The sequence below is a fragment of the Tetranychus urticae genome, chromosome 2 (assembly GCF_039701765.1).
Source record: "Tetranychus urticae isolate SD_2017Ah chromosome 2, NJAU_TeUrti_SD_1.0, whole genome shotgun sequence".
NCBI classification, from domain to species: domain Eukaryota; kingdom Metazoa; phylum Arthropoda; class Arachnida; order Trombidiformes; family Tetranychidae; genus Tetranychus; species Tetranychus urticae.
In genome coordinates this window covers 16,863,090-16,881,132 of record NC_142959.1, presented here as the reverse complement: position 1 = coordinate 16,881,132, position 18,043 = coordinate 16,863,090, and the positions used below count along the sequence as shown (strand labels likewise).

General features: G+C 31.5%; 2 protein-coding genes across 2 annotated transcripts in view; one reads left to right on the top strand and one right to left on the bottom strand.

Annotated features, from left to right (window-relative positions):
- LOC107366864 (uncharacterized) overlaps window positions 1-18,043 on the top strand; it is a 44,077-nt gene that overhangs the window by 2,667 nt on the left and 23,367 nt on the right. The window lies entirely within an intron of this gene.
- Window positions 12,459-14,478, bottom strand: LOC149094012 (uncharacterized). Its single transcript, XM_089268396.1, has 4 exons — window positions 13,306-14,478; window positions 13,183-13,254; window positions 13,035-13,124; window positions 12,459-12,968 (listed from the first exon to the last, which is right to left on the bottom strand). The coding sequence occupies exons 1-4, from the start codon at window positions 14,392-14,394 to the stop codon at window positions 12,903-12,905; spliced, it is 1,317 nt and encodes a 438-aa protein (XP_089124522.1). The 5' UTR covers window positions 14,395-14,478; the 3' UTR covers window positions 12,459-12,902.

Sequence of the window (18,043 nt, the reverse complement as noted above, 5' to 3'; positions counted from 1 at the left end):
GAGGGGAAAATATCGATGATATTTATTCATGCAAAGACCAAATAAACTCTCGTCTGACTCTGTCTTGGGAATATTTCCAGTCGCTTCGTTTTCCATCCTCGTAACATTATCATTATTACTTTTTCATTACAAATTTTCACTCCTCATCTTCAGTCTAATCGATGGATTAATTTTGAAACATTATTTACTCTTAACATTGTCGCATGTTTAAATGTTGATCAACTGTAATCACAGATACTTATGTTTATTTAATCTGAAAGGCTTTTGGTTTGGCACAAGCTTTGTCTTGCCTCACCTCATCATCATCATCATCATTTTTTCATCACTTTCAATGTTGACATCTTTAGCCTGCTATTCATTAAACTACATTTGTTTATATCAAGTTTAATGAGACAATTGAAACGCTCATTTTCATGGTCACTTGTGTTTATTGATCAACTTGATTTTGGAAAACCTCAAACTGAAGAAGCCCAAATTTTGTTTCTTTTCAACTTTTTCCTTTCTTCTTCTCCTGGCCCTTTATGGATCCCTTAAGGTCGATTGTTTATAACACGATCAAAATGGGTCACAGGGGTCAACTTTGATCATCCATCATGTAACTTACCCAACAAAACCTAGCTCATTAGCATTCACCTCGAGTCGGTAAATAACTTATAAACGTCAAAATGAAACAGAGATCATTTTTATACATTTAACAGGGAAACATTTTCTAATATCACTTTATCCAGTTAACATATTTATATTTATATCGTGGTTAATTTAGATGTTAGCGGTTGGTTAATGAACTTTAACCACAAAAGAGTCCTAAGTAGACAATTGTTTTTCAGATTCATTTTGTTACAATAATCAGGCGAAGCAACAATGATTAGAAGGTGAACATTAAAGAGCTTTAAATTGGCCAAGTTTGTCACTAATAATTCAAGGATTAAAAGTTGAACCTTGAAATGGCTAAGATTTCATGCCTTGTGTCAAGTCAGAAGGCCTAGGAAACAAGTTATGCCAGCAGTCGAGTGGCGATGCCCTTACACTTAACCTGTTAAGTCAGATTATTGTTTAGAGACAAGCCTTTTCTTGCAAGCCACTGAAACAACAAGTAACTATGAAACTTATGTGCGCTCCGAAGCCCAAAAGATAAAAGATTTAATGTTGATCTTTTGTCGAAATAAAAATTGAACTCATGATTGCATTGTTAGATCTTTGACCAGCAATTTGGGTTCTTTTGAGCTGAGCTTGGGAAATGATTAAGAAATTTAATGTTTAGGACCAAATAAACTTTAGATGATAAATTTCATCTTCAACTCGAACTTGATTTTTGCGACACCGCTCAATAGAATAATAAGAACAATTCTTTGTTTTGAATTTCAGTTTTCGTGAACAGAGAAAATCATTTTCCTTTTTCAGTTCATGATGAGATGTTGCAAAATGTTTTGATTCCGTTTCAATGTTACATTTCTCAATTAACCAGCTTGACACCAAGTTTATTGAACTTGCACTTGACATTCCCAGTTGAATGGAAAGACAATAGAGACAAAAGTCTCGTGTTGTCGTCTTTTAATGAATAGCTCAACCATTGTCAAAGATAATTTGATAATTTATTTCGATAAATATTAATACATCAATCGAATGTAATATTTATTAGAAAAGTCACGTGGCTTTCCTATTACATCTCATTTTATCACTTGAAAAGTTTATCATTCCCTGTTTGTTCGGTGAGAGCAAAAAATTGATAAATTTTCATCTGATGAAACAGAAACATTTGTATGTAAAAAAATTCCAGAAGCGTTGAGCAAAGAAAGAAAGAAAGTCTAAAAAATAAAACTTTTGGTCATCATTTTGTTTTCCTTTTGACTTGAAACTCAATTGGTCAATTTGTACAGTTTTGTCAATAGGATTAACCTGAGTGATAAAAGTACAGAAGAAAATGATGAAAATCAGAATGAGTTTACCTTTCGATTTTGCTTGTTGTCCCAGAAACAAAAAAGTGTACAAAGAAAGTATGATGAATGGAAGAGAGGAAAGAAGGAAAGAAAGAAAAGTTGGGAATAAAATTTTATTGAATAAAGAATAATGGTGAAAGATAAAGAGAAAAGCGAATTTATTTCCATCTTTTCCTACCTTTCTCAATCCCATGAAACTCAAACAGAAACAAAATCAAACAATAAAAAGGTAACTTAAAACATAAGTCCACTTGTGAAGCAAATCCCTTCCTTTGATAACAGGGAGTGATAAAGTAAACTCCCAGTTATTCCAACCTTTCATCTTTTCTCAAAGCTTTACAGCTTTTCTCGGATTCAAACTTAAACTTGACTGGAGCCACAAAGAAGAAAAGATTATCGCTATTAAAATGATTGTCCAGGGAATAGTTGGAATTAAAAGTTGAAATAATCTTGTTAAACGAATGTAAAAATAATGAAAACTGTAAATGACTTGACCAATGTGCTCAACTTTTCCATGTTATCAGTTCAACTCTATAATGTCAACTCATGTTTATGAGTTTAAATTTATGTTAATTGTGTCAAATGAACACAATTTTACAACTTTTTTTTGTTTCCTCTGCTTTGGAGTGACAAAAAGAGGAAAACCTTTGAAATTGATTCAACATTTTGAACAACTTTTAATCTGTTGATGAATCTGAAATAATCATTTATCTGAGTTGAATACAAATGATGATCAACATCAAATATGATTGTTATCATTACATTTCAACTCCCAAAGGTCAATAGTGCATGTCATGTTACATTTTTGTTCAGCTCAATGAAATTCCAAGAGAAGCAAAAAAAACAAGTTCTAAAGTCATAAACATTAACTCGCAACATGAAAAGGTTAACATTTCAAATGATTCAGTGATTATCAAAAGAACACCAAAAAAGTGATTCATATTTTCAGATAATTCATGCAACTCGGAACATTTGAAAGGCGAATTTTTCTCAATTTTAATATCGAACTTTTTTTCGAAAAAAAATCTGTTAAATTATTAAATTTCATTCCAATATTCAGATAACAATTGTTTCTCTGTTAATGATTCTCGATTCTTCATCTTTTCTGAACTTTTTAAATTTTCCATTCAATTCTTTTCCAACATTTTTCACAATCATTTTTCATTCTTTTCAAGATATCATTATTGCTTTTCCATGGCTTTAAGTTGATAATTTTTTTCATCGAAAATGAAAACTCGAGAGAATATAAATATTATTGAATTGAGCTGTTCAGCCATTCTTTTTGTGGCTCAACAAAAAGACAATAACTTTTCTCGCTTTACCATTGAAATAATAACTTTGCTTGGATCAGCAGATAATAACTGAACAATATTCCGGGAATGAACAGGGAAGAAGGTAGAAAAAAAACATTCTAATAATGATAATATTTCAAAAATTCTTTCCTCTTCTTACCTCAACTTGACATGCTTTTTTTACTCTACAAATATTGCTCTCATTTTCATATCCTTTCCAACATTCATCATCATTGCGATCGTCTTGAGAAGAGCAAAGAAAATGAAGAAGAAGAAAAAAAACTTGAAATTTATTCACTTTCATCTTTGCCAGTCAAATATCATTTTGTTTACCATTTTTAATTTAAACGCAACATTCAATAAACTAAACAAATAGTAATAAAAATGAGTTTAAAAGCAAATTAATTTCAATTTCAAGTCAAGTTTCATTGACAAAGAAAAGATTAAAAATTATTTGCAAGTTGAACAATGATCATTGAATCTAGTTTGATGGCTTTTCTGGTCACTTGTTTACTTGAGAAAAGTTAATTTATGCAGAATTGAGAATCGAAATTTTAGTTTAGATTCGAACTGGAAATAATGGTTGAATGGTGAATCCATCAACACTCAATTCATCACTTTTCATCTGTTTTTGCTTCCAACTGCAAATCTGTAAAAGCTTTGCCGTGTTTATCAAAGTGCATCCAATGAGTAAAGAGTTACAATTGGAAAATTATCATTATATTTACATTTTCTAGTTGCCAGCTTAACTTTATCCTCGTTTTTCAAATTAGTTTATCCTCTTTGCACAACTCATCATCTTCTTGAACATGAATCTCGAAGCTGTACCAAGATGATAACATTGTTTTTGGTGTCAAAGAGTTTTTTTTGTCAACTATTTTTTTCTTCTTTCATTTACTCATTCTTTCATGTTGATTCTTAACTGAATTGAGGTTTACTTAATTTGATAGAAGAAAAGATGGAAAAAAATCAGAATCAGTTTCAAAATGATTCATTAAAAGTGAATAATCTTTTCAAGCGTAACTTGTAACTTGAAGGAGATGAGACAAGTTGCACTGAATTTTGTTATCTTCATTTGACTTTTTTTTTCTTCTTGTTCAATCCAACTTTTCTCTTCTTTTTTTCATCACAGCCATCATCATCATCTTATTCTTGTTCATCTTCCTGTTCGTCTTCTTACCATTCTTAGTCGTTTCCTTTGATTCACTCAATTTGTTGTTACACAGAGATAATGGATAAGTGTTGAGAAATGTATTTTTTTGGCCTCAAAAAAGTGATCCTTTTGTGTTGATGTCAGTACAAAAGATTTACACTTTTTTCTTGCTAAGCTAAAATAAGGCAATAGAAGATGAAAGATAAAAGGGAGTTGAAGATGATGAGGAGAAGAGAAAGTTGGAAACATTGAAAAACTGTGCGTGTTGAAAAGAAAATGGCCGACATTTTGGGTTGATATTTGGTGTTCTTTGATGCGATTTAGGCTGTTATTTGTGAACAATAGTGAGTGTTATTAACCATCAGCATAATGCTTAGAAAGACTCGAAGAGGTTTGCAAGAGATGAAGAGATTAAAAGGGAAGAGCACGCGATAAAGTGCATTGTCATTAACATCAAATGCTATCAAAGGCTATCATTTGTCCCAATCATCATTAACATGGACAAGTGAGGCTGCAAGTGAGGGAACATGTTAAAAGGCAAAAGTCGCTAGCTTTTAGCTGGTCCTTTGCATGTAACAAGACGACAAAGTGCAACATGGAAAGATGGTAAAAATTAGTTGAACATGAATGTTGATTAAATGCAACTTTTCAATCAATTGCAATTCACTTTCTAGATGGATGAATCATGAATCAAAATTAGATTTAAACATTTAAGTAAATATTAATAGGAATCAAGATTTTAGGCGAATTAGTTTCATCAAAGTTGACTGATTACGCAGTTTGAGTAATCAATGACATTTAATGAGATAAAACATTTCTGTCAGTCGAAGAGGCTTGCGGCTCTTTTAACATCAAAAATGAAGAAGAAGAAGAAGATGATGATGATGAAGAGTAAGGTGGAGGCAAAGATGAAGGAGGAGATGAAACTCTGGGAGTTGAATATGTATTATAAATGAAGAATGAAAAGACTCCGAAAAAAAACATGATTCTACATTAAATGTAACCAAATTAGTTGTTACCATAGAAATTGAATGATATTGGAAATTAGGTATCGTCCCATTCCTAAGCTTTTAATCATCATCATCATTATTATCAGCATTACTGCCATTATTATCAGCATGGGTCCAATTTGATGATCAAGTTACTCATAATGATAATTGTCTGTTACCCACTATTGTTGTACTTTGTATGACCTTCGGTCGAGTTGTTGTCTGGCCAAGTCTCTCCTCATCTTCATTCAATCTTACAAGCTAATAGTCTTGCTTCACTTTAACCATTTAACCTTCAGGCTCAACTCATATTTCATTTAATTTACAGTTTTTTGCCTTTTCAATGTTTATTAACAATTTTGATTCCAATATTTTTTGCTTGCCAATTGAGTGAATCAATGTGCAACAGAAACTCGATTCATTATTTCATGTAATTTGGTCTAATTAAAAGCTTCTCTTGCAAGTTGATTTTTCTCTTTATTCTGGTTCTTCTGTTGGTTCATATTTTTCATCATGTTTCACCTAATTTTTAATTATTGCCATTAAAAAACATTGTTAACGATCATTAATATAAGAAACTTATGTTCATCTGGAAGAGTGAGGAAGGGAATAAAGGGTTGAACAAAAACTGAAATTAACTCCATATTAATGTCGCTAATAATAGTAGTAATTATTAACAGTCTATCATTGTGATATTTGTTACCAGTTACGTTTAACACAAAACTTTACCAAATGACAATTTGGCTTTGTTCAAAAGTTTACTTTTGTTTTACATGTAACTCAATCTTGAAAAGATCATCGATGCAACGGCACTGACCAAAAATCAATGTCTTTGGTTTTTCTAATGCTATCGAATTGTATGGACAATAATTTGATATTTCGCAAAGTTTTTCATGTTCTTTGACCATTGTAATGTGAACAGCTATAACAACTTGCAAAATATTCTAATATGATATTCTGAATAAAATGTAAAAGTGCTATCCAGTCTAAAATACAAGCTTCAAACTTTTATTAAAAAACCTGATTATTCCTTTCTCATTTTCCAAGCCTTTCTGATCGTATTGCATTGACTTTATCATGCAATAGCAACTCGATTTCAGTTTTCATGGATCCAAATATTTCTCCCACTAGAAATATTACTATTTCAAATTAGCTTAGATTATTGAGTTTTAATTGCAATGAGATTAACATGTAAATTGAACAGCATCTCTTTGCAAGATAATTTTTATCTTTTTCTGTTGGTTCGAGAGCTTTTCCATTAGTTGGACTTCGGTTCAACTGCAACTGAGAGTGTTTTCAGTCGACTCTGTTCAAATTGTCTTTTCTTGAAAACATCGATTCGTTTAATTGTTAACCAGCAAAAGATGGTAAAACTGAAGGAAAAAGATAATAATGAAAATAGGAAATCAAATATTCGCCAAATTTTGTTTGACCTAGATTCTTAGTGATAGATCATTCCGATCAATTAACTCGATTGGATGTGCTTCTCGATTCCTTTCGTAATGTTAATGTTGATAAATATTTCATCGGCGCAACACTTGAACATTCATGTTCTGTTGATTAGTTTGATTACTTGCTCGAACAGAACTTATATTTAGCGAGAAAAAATTTCATAATTGATAACAATTGAAATCAGAGATTAAATTACAATTGTAATCTAGTCACGTTGGCTACTCAACCATGATAAACCTGAACAGAACAAAATTCATGATAAAAATGGAAAAATGTAATTATAATAAATGTCCATGGAAAGGGAATAAACATGAAACGAAAAGTAAATTGTTATTGATATCGAATGCTGTCTCAATGAAATTTATTTGCATATCAAATATCAAAATGAAACTGAACAAAAAAAACGTTGAGTAAACAGAGAAGGTTGAACAAGAAAAAAGATGAATTTCATTACCTGAATCAATCAAAATTATTAATTTATTGGCTCATGGAAAATGGAATTCTGAAGAAAATTCAATCATTTTCTTCAATTGACTCATTTTCATGAGAACCAAGTTAATCACAATAATAATGTTAATAATTATTAATTGCATTACCTTAATGGGAATCAGGGGAGAAACAACAGGATCGAAGGAAAGAAAAAAGTTCATAATTCTGAAGTTCTACGTGAATCTTGATTTTCACCTCTTTCCTAAAGTAATAACAATGAGAATCTTGGATAAAGTGAATTTCATGAAGCATCAGATAACAATTTTCAGGCTCATCATAACCATTTACTGTTGAAGAACAGAGAATTGACTGAACAAGAAATCGTAACAATTAAGCCTTCAGTTAACAAGATTATTAGAAAAGTTGATGATGTTCAGGGTTCATCATGAAGTTGAATGAAATATTGTTTACATCTTCATGTTTCTCATCACTCCTCATCAACTTGAGCAACCTCTATACTTGATGAATTTAATCGTAAATTGATTTGCTGATGAACTTTAGAAAACTGGAAAATTGAACAACTTGGAAAAAGTTCATTTCGATGAACAATTTTCCCCTTTACTTTTTCACTTAATGCTCATCATTACAAATGCAGGGTAAATTCACTGAATAACTTGATCTTCACTTGAAACACTTTTTTTCTTGTTCCTTAACCTTCTCTGTAAATCACTTTTGTTCATTTTTTCAACACTTATTTAAATGTTTCAAATTGAATCATTTGTGAATCTCTTTCATCAAATTCTGGTTAAGTAGCCATGACAAGAATCAGTCTTTGGCCAAATGCACCAAATGTTTACTCTTTTAGCTTCTGTTTATCGTTGCTTGTTCCAACCTTTAATTAGCATTTTAATTAAGAAAAGCAAATGTTTCAGGTAAATATTTGTTGTTGAAGATAATCAGTTGTTTATCGTTTTCATGTTTTACAGGACAAATTATCATGTAATTGAAACATTTGTAAAGTTTTTTTTACAAATCATTTAACCATCAGAATCAGTCTCAACATTTGTGTAATTTTGTTTGTTATGAATAAAATTATTCATTTCATTTGACATTCAAATGAGAAAAAAGAGAATTACTTTTATTGTGCAATTTTTTGGACAGATTTTTGCATGATACAGTCTCATTGTAAACATGATACTCTACAGAGGAAAGAGTTGCATTGGGATAAAGTTTCAGTTAATCTTTTATCGAGTCATTTGTGCCTTTCAAAGAGTTTATATTTCCTGGTCAAAATTTGACTTGTGACAAGATGAATAAAGTATCAAGATAGACAATTCTCAATCGACATATCAGAAATAATATAAAATGACATTTATTTTTGCAAATCGAGGAAAGTTATTCAATCTCGATAAATGTTTAAATGCCTTCGATACATCTAGTTAATCAATTGAAAACCGACTAAAAGTTGAAAATTGACGACATAATATTGCAACAATGAACGAAAATTATTTTGCAAAATGAAATCATTAGAATGAAGTTCACTTAGAGTGACGGTATTTTCACAAGTTGAGCTGCTTCATTAGTTTCTTACAATAACAATGCAAAATTAAACTATCAAGCTCATTGCAAGGCTTATAAACAAAAATATTAGCTTCAGCTTCAGTGATTTTGCAAATATAAACAATTTTTCATCACAACAATAATGATCGAAAAATAACAAAAAAAAATTTTAATTGCAACCTTCTTATGTTAAAAATTTAAACGTAAGCTTCAAAGTATATAAAGTAGTCGGATCCGTAACTTTGGATAAGGATTGGCTCTGAAAACTGAGCTGATCGAACTGAACTTCAGTTACTGAAGTCAGAAACAAGTACTGCAAAATACCGAGACTGGTTGATGTTGGGTTTCCCTTAACTGGTGCGGACTTGTGTCTTGCTTGTGGATCACTTCAGCTAGACTAATTTGTGCAGCCTTTCGAAAGGGTAACCAGGACTGGAGTGTGTGTTGCAGGAGGCAATCCTTTAGGCCATCAAACAGCAGTTGCATCAGAACTGGCACAAACTCAGGCAATGTGACTGTCACCCAACATCTAACGTGACTTACGTCTTCGTTTCATTTCTCAAGTTTCGTCCAAGTTTCAGTTTCCAGCCAGGATTGCAAGTTCAGCAACTTTGCCTTTCAACAGTTGAATGTCCTATTTCACTCGACTTTATCTTTCCATTAACAGCTAAATGTACAAAAAGATTCATTCATTTCTTGTTAAATCCTAACAACCATTCCATCAATTTACACTCCCATTTGACTTGCAGTACACTTTACCAGTTAATCATTATTCACTTGGCTCATCATTAGCCATACTAATTATTTCACATGGAAATTAATAATTTTACTTTTTATTGATTAACCAAGTAGCAAAAGTGTTTCAATAACAATCGTATTGAAAAAGGCGCAAGGGAACAAGAATGATGATTAAAACTCAACATTGACATTTTTTTTTCTCCTTTTCCATCTTTTCCATGTTAACCATTTTTTCCCTCTGTTATTACAATCATTATCATCATTACTATGGGAACTTTTTTTTCCCTTCCTTCCATGATAACTAATAATACCATAGACAAAACCATTAACTGAAGAAACATGAAAACAGATTTTCAATGCTCTTAATCTGTCCTTTTTCCGTTCTCAGGTTTTTCTCCTCAATAAATGTACAACTTTATCTCTTCTTGTTCCTCAGATTATCTCGATTCTTGTTATCCTTTTCTGATCCCTTTCAATACATTCATCCACTTCTTCATGAAACTCCATCTTATCCGGTCAAGAATAAAGAAACTCTTAAGAGGATAACATTTTCTCATCTTCATTCCCTTAACCTTTCAATATTCATTTACTTTCTTCAATATTAATCAAGAGACTGGCAAAAGTTTATTTAGATATCAATTCTTGTCATATTAAGAAGAAATTAATTGAAACATTTTCATCCTTCTCATGTCACTTTCATGGCGAAAGAAGAAGAAGAAAAAAAATCTCTGATGGAACAAGAAAAATTTCCATTTTCTTATTCAACTTTAACTCGGCAAAGTTGAACAAAAAGTAAAACTCTTTTTTTTCCTCATCTTTTCAGTACCTTTGGGTATTAATCAATGAAAATCTTGAAGAAAAGCAGTTCATGAGTTACGACCTTGTTATGACCTGATGATGGATGAGTTGATCATCACTTGTTCACTTGAATCAATTTGAAAGTTAAATTTACTCAACATTTTCTGTAACATTCAATCTCGATTTATCTCGCACAAAAAACTCTCAACTCTTTGAACACTTTACAAGTAAAGTCACTTGATGAGCCTAATAATGAGAGTGTATCAACCTCTGAGAATCCAATAAACATTTATTCCTATTATTTTGTAAGAAAAGTAAAAGCTTTTCATGGAAACTCTTTTAACAGTTCATCATGAAAATGTGTTCAACTTGAATTTAAACTGATAACTCGTTGCATTACATTAGATCCCATGTATCATGTAACCGATTAACCTTGATATCATTTTTTCTTTTCTACATGAAATCTTTTTTTTCGATTCTTTTTTTGTTCCAAACTCGAAACTCAATCGATTAAATGAAGCATAAGATTAAAGGCAAAGTCAACATAATGTTATGCAAAAAGTTGATCACTGATGAGGCTTCAGGGAAGAAGGTTCAGGAAGTGGAATCATGTTGAAACATGGAAAATGGGGAAATTATCGAAACTCGAAAACAGAACTTTTCATGCAACTTTTTTTCCTCCAAAAATTCTCTTGCCTTTCAAATCAAAACCTATCAGAAACTAATTCAAAAGCTGATAAAAGGCGATTCCTTTGAGGGTCGACCTTTTGCTTTTCCCTTCAATTTTCAAATTTTGAATAAAATATCAAAGTCGAGAGAAATGAAAAGTTCAGAATAAAGGGAAAAAAGAGTGAATAAAGAGTTGGAAGAGTTGAGATAAAAGTTGGTGATCATTGGGAGTGAAAAGTAGAAAAAGTTGAAACTTATTTTCTTCTGAAAAACATTTCCATTAATATTTGAAAAGGTAAATATTGAATAATAAAGAGCAAATAATGAATAGGGAAAACATGGAAATCTTTCATTCTGATTCATTGATGAACAAAGATTGAAACATGAAAACTAATTCCCAATAAATTGACTCCTAGCAATTGAAGATAATGTTTTATCTCGAGAAATACAATTCCGTTGTAAATGGAAGACAAACTTTTCTCTACTTTCATGTAACTTGCATTGCTTATTAACAGTTGGTAGTTACCTCCTAACGAGAAGAGCGAAACTTCATCTCCAAAATAACAACCTCTTAGTTCAAAATCATCAACTTTTCCTTTCTTTTTCTTCATTCCATCATCATGTTCATCTTCTACTTACACAATATATACTTACTTTTCATCAGATAATTGATTCTCTCTTTCGCCAAGATTGTAAAACTTGTTCCCTTCAACATTATTCTGCTCTTCATTCCCTGAAACTTTCATCTTTTTTTACCCTTTTCTATCTCTTAACCTGATCAAAAGTTCTGATAAGTGTTCCAGATCACGTGGGTTAGGGAAGAGGAAGAAGAAGAAAAAGGAATCTAGAAAAGTGTTCCTTTTCTCTTGTTTTACATCTCTTAATGTCCATATTATCTGATACATTTTCATCATCAGATTGATTCAGTGAACATCAAAGACTCTATATTTTTTTACCATTTCATTAGTTGCAACTTGGACCAGAAGTTGAGACCAAAGTTTGGTCAACTGTAATCTTTATTTAGTTATTAGAGCGACAAAAGTTATTAGATTTAAACACTAAAAATTGCGGTTCAGGAATAGCAAGTTGATTTGATCAAACATTCAACTTGAACATTATTTTTGGGTTAAAGTTGAACGACTTGGCAATTGTTGGAATCATCTTCAGTTCATTATTAAATGAACTGATGAAACTTGCAGCTTAGCCAGTGACCGTTACTTTTATGATTAAAGTTGATTTGATTCTAATGGACATTAGTCCTGGATATGGGGAACAAGAGAGAACCGAAATTCGTTGTTGAAGAGCAAACAATTGAACCTTTAGAATTGTTAATTTTCTTATTTTCTATTATAATATTGTATTAGTTGTCAATTTAAAATGAAGTTTGAGTTTTGAAACTTTTAAGATACATTTAAAATAAAATGAATCAAAAATGCAATTCCCTGAAACATTTTGCATTCAGTCTTATTTCATATCACGAAAGTCATAATACATGCAAAGGAATATATTGTCATAAAATCCATTGCTCAGTAAAATAATCAATTTATGATTATTTAGTCTATTTTTGAGTTGATTTTAGGTGAAAATGGATATTTAAAGTTAACAAATGGTTACAATTCAACATTTAATTATTGAAGAGTAAGTAATCCGGAGTAAAATGTTTACGATTGAAGTACATTGAAAAGTCTTGCATAGGAAAAGTAACTGCATATGGAAATGCTGTACAGTGCAAATAAAGGATAAACAAAATTTGAAATTCATTGAAACACATTTACATTGAGACGAGTTGCCAAGAAAGATGTTTAAGAAGTTACAAAAGCATTTGAAGAGAAATAAGATTTGAAGGAAAGATACTGTCCATTGAACAGCCTTTGAACAAACATTGTCATTGTATCAAAGGTCCAATATTAATCGTGAACAACATCAAAGCTGATAAATTTTCCAAAATGAACTAAAACAAGAAGAAGTAAAGTTTAAAGTTTGACCAAAACAATTAGGAAGAAGCTTAAGATTTTACCCTTATGAAGAAGCTTTTGTCGAGAGTGCAAAAGTCACCGATTTTAATGCCATTGTATGGCCCAGCAACTCGATCCATCAGTTCCAAAACCTGCGCAAAAAGCAAACTCATGTTATTACTGTAGTTCAATATTTCAAAGTTGCTTTACCTTGCTTGCTGTGGGCACTGAAAGTCTACTCTTGCAGGAAAGTTGATGCAGTTTGATTGTCAACTCATTAAGCTAATGAAAGAAAAACAAATGAATGTTTAACCAAATACAATCGCTATTTACCTTTGAGATGAAATTGCCAAAAACAAATCCAAAAACGCCAATAGCCAGTAGAATCGTGAACCCTAGGATTGCAAGTAAATTGGCGAAAAATTCACTGTAAACTCTAACAATGAGGCCAAGGAAAATGTAGATATCGCCAGCAAAAGAAAAGACGAAAAAGTAACACAAAAATAGATAACGCAACTGACGAGCGGCCACCTCATAATCGTTGAGTCGACGAATGGTTATCAGACAAAATGTTCTTATATCCTTGTCTATCAATATTACGTGATGTGAACGATTGACTGCAAAGTTGACCAAGTCAAGTAAATGGTGTAACCGAAACAGATGAAATGAAAGTGAACATATAAGATACCAACTCTGGCCAATGGCAGAGTTGAAAAGAATCGAAATGGCAAAGATGGTTGAGATGGACCAAAGAATACCGAAAAAGGCCAACTCGGGAATCTTATAAGTCCAAGAGTTGGATAGTAAAAGAGTGAAAAATATAAATGCCATGAATAGAGGAACAAACATCATAAAATAATAGACAATGAAAGAGATTGAATAAACGAGGAAGCGAAACCTCTTGACATTAATCTTATCCAGTTGCAAGTCATTTGGTTTAAAACTGTTTCGGCAAACGCTCCATACGGTCAGTATGTGGAACTTCCCTTTGGCTTCAAAGGCTAAAGCCCACTCTCGGAACGTGATCATAATGATGAAAGCTGCTGTTGCCACAATCAGTAAAATTTGATGATCTTTGCTTCGAAACAGTGGATCGCCGAGATAAAAGGAAACAGAATCACTTGGATTGAAAATGAGCACAGTAAATCTTACAATGTTGATGAGTGAAAGCGACCATATTATCATGTCCATCCGATTGAATCGACGATATCCGTATGCATTGAAGTTGGCAGAGTTGCTCTTATTGAGACCGGTGCGAACAACTTGAAATAGGATTGTCAACCTTTCCGTTCGACGCACTAGTCGAGAAACGGTTGAATCAGAGTTTGGATCAAGAATTGTGAACAAATAACTGAACAATGTTTCAACCATTTTGAAAAAGTACCTTTCACGTAATGAACTCATTGTTTGCTTTATTTCCATTTTGACAGGATGAAGAAAAATTATTTATTGAGTTTCAGATATTTCCATTTATTAAATAAGTCATTCTAATGTTTAGTATTATTACTAAAAAGGATTTGCTCAAAGAGTTGAATCATTTTCAATTTGTGATTGATGAATGTGATTTAAAAATTCAACATTATTATTGATTCCATTAATGATTATTAACGTTTATCATGCAAAGTTCTCGATGCTTCTCAAGAGTTTAATTGTCGTAAGTCCTTGAATAACATTGAACAAATTGCAGTCAGTAGCCCTGGTCGTTAACTCAATGTCTTGACTTGAAACAAAACTGCAATCATTACAAAACCCTTGTAAAATATTGTTACAGAGTACAATTAAACCCAAAATTGTTTTCAATTGCTTTAATAATTTCCAAATATTTTCATGGAAAATGAATAAAATCCAAAAATAAATGCTTCCATTGAAGAGATCAATGAAAATTGTTTTCCTCATTGCATACATTTCCATGACAGAACTAAAGAGCGCTTTGATCTTGAGACATTTAATGACAGTTTGTTTACTTGACTCTGATCTCAATGACAAAACTGAATGAATCGAAGTCTATTTCTGGTAAACTTTTGTTTTGAGATTCATCAAACAATCGGTTTTGCAATGAAATTGCATTATCCAGGTAAATCTGTTTTCAGTCAAGCTGCCAATTGAAACATTAACATGCATCGAATAACATCTCCATTTCCATGGCAAGTAACTTTTGACCGAGAAAATTGTGCCCAAAGAATTCAAGGAATTTAGTTTCTGTTCCTCGTTCCCGACCCATTTACTACTCTCCGCTGTTGATTGAATTATTGCACACACGTTGTTAACTCACCATGATGAATGAGTTTCCAACCTCTGTTTCTCCTCTCCTTTCCTGACCTCAATATTCAATGTTTAGATTGTCTTCATCTCTCATCATCATAACAGTGAAACAGTAAAGCAACAAAGTTATCAATAACAAGTCACAAATTGTATAACACGAGATTTAAAGTTGGATAACTTTGGTCTTTTGTCTTTGCCACTTTTGTCCCGTTTTAATATCACTTTGAAACCATATTTTTACATTTTCACGGAGAAAAGACAGGAAAAAGGAAATGAAAATTGTTTTAAAGTAAAACTCTCATGTATTATTAGGCAAAATCATTTTCATTATTTCCATCTTTTTCAGTGTTCCAACTGTGAACAATAAAGAACAGACAATTGCAAATGGTTTTACAGGGAGAGAGAGAAAAGATAATGGTTTCAACAAAAAAGTGAAATGATAATGTTGAAAATGAAGTTTAAGTTTTGCTTCATTTTGTACTTTCCTCTCTCCTCGACTTTCATAATTCACAAATGCTGTCACAAACAGTAAAGCAAATATCATCAATTGCTGCAAGTTGTATACATATTGGATATTCACAGGGAATGTGGAAAGAATGACTTTTTCATCGATAATGGGTTAAGGGGAGAGAAAAAAGTGAAAACGGAATTTCACTTGAATAACCTTAGAATTAGTTTGAACCAGAGTTTACTCTTTGCCTATTTGAATAGCCTTTTCTTGTTAACTAGCAACTTGCTCCTCATGGTGATGCTTTCAACTGATCTTGTCTCAATCAGATTATTATTTTGATTGATGTGGCTTGGATTCAACCAAGCAAACCACACATAAAAGTCACCATAAAGATGATACCATGATAGTTAACCGATAATCATTGCAGGCAAAAAAGAGAAAAATGATGAAGAGAAAAAAAATGTTGGAATATTCCGTTTTTCTTTCTTCTTCTGTTGTTTGACTCTTTTTATCTACCATTCAGAGTAAATATGATAATAACAGTTGCATGGGAATGAAATTGATAGTAACCTTTGATGGTGAACAAAAGGAGCGAAGGAAAATCAAGTAAAACTGACAAAATGAGTTGCAATTGTGTGTTCCTTGTCATTCAAGTTGCACTTTCTTATCACAGGTATCATGTCTTTCCATGTTATTCATTTATTCTCATCTACAGTCGCATATAACTGCATCATCATAATCAATAACAACTGATTAGAACTTTTATTCTAATGGAAATGTAATGTTAAACAGAAAAGGATATTTTCCTTTCAACTTACCATTGGGATGCACTCCAAGGTACAAAGTTTACCTCACAATTCAATTTCAAATTTTGAGGTAAATTTGAAACAAAAGTGGTCAGTTCAAGATAACAAGTCTTGTATGCTTCAAACATTAGCTTTGGTATGAGAAAATATTTCAATGTTTCAAAAGAAGGAAAAAAGTTGCAGAATATTTTGTTTGAAAAACTTCAAAAACAGAAGTTTTCCTTTTCTTGTTTCTTTGGTTCTCAATTTGTAATCACATTCAACATGGCGAGTTTCATTGCTAAATGTTTTCACTGACTAAATGTTCAGATGATGGATTCATCAGATTATTTTGCATTATTATTGTGAAAACGAAGTAAATAAATTGAAACAATAAGTTTAAAAATTGAATATTTTTATTGGTTTCATTTGATTCCAATTGTTACTCAGAGATGTAATGGCAATAGAAACAGTTTAACAAAACTGTTTGATAATGATATCGACGACGAAAGAATATTTAATTGGAAAGAAAATTAATGGTTACAATTAAGGATCGATATCACATCAATTAAATAGCTCAATTCGAAATTCGAAAAGTTTAATATTCGCTAATAAAGCACGCTTAAGAAATTCAGTTTGTTTCCTTCCGTTGCTGATTCATTCCAACAATATGTTTCTCCTGTTGAGTCAACCATTGTCCTCTGAATACTCAGACTCGATGAAAAGAGTTGCAACCAATTATCCGATAAAGATAGATGTTCAAACAATAGATTTGAATGTCGACTGAAAAGTTAAAATGAAGGAAATTTCGAAGACAAAATTGAGGCTAAATGGCAACTAATATTTGACTTGTTTGATTTGTTATTTGAATGAATCGAAGCTCATCGTTTCAGCTTTTGTATCGATGATAATGTTGACAAAATAATTGATAATTCAGTTCAGAAGCATGAAAACTTTGAACCTATTTTAATCTCATTGACGGTTAAACAATTTTAATGGGAAAATGCGATGAAAGCTAATTAATCACTTTAAATTCAATAAATTTGCTAATCATTCCTGAACAATAGGAAACCCAAGGCACTTTGACTTGTAAATGAAACAGTTGATTCATAAAAATTGCATCTAAATTGATTAGCTAAATAATTTACATGAAAATACCTGAGCTTAATTAGAAGTCTCAATAAGCTTTTAAACGGGAAAAGCGAAAGATGATAATGATGATAAATGGAAAGAGAGCAAAGAATTAATTGTTGATTGATAAAATTAATTTACTTTCATTTAATCTCCAAGGATGATTTTCCCTCACTTTCCCTGGTGACTCTGAAAAGGTAAGAAATTTTCAAGTTACCTTTTCAATTTTGGAAAGGTTCGAGAAAAGTTGATCATCAAGAGACAATGAGAGTTTAATGTAAAAAAATATCCAAAGATTAGTTGATTAATTTGGTAGGAAAGTAAACAATTTCAATGAACAATCACGATTAGCATGTGTAAACAGGGAAAATGAAGGGTTAAAGAAATTGATTCATTTACTTTTACCAAGTAAACATGAGCAAACAGGATAAATCATCATCTC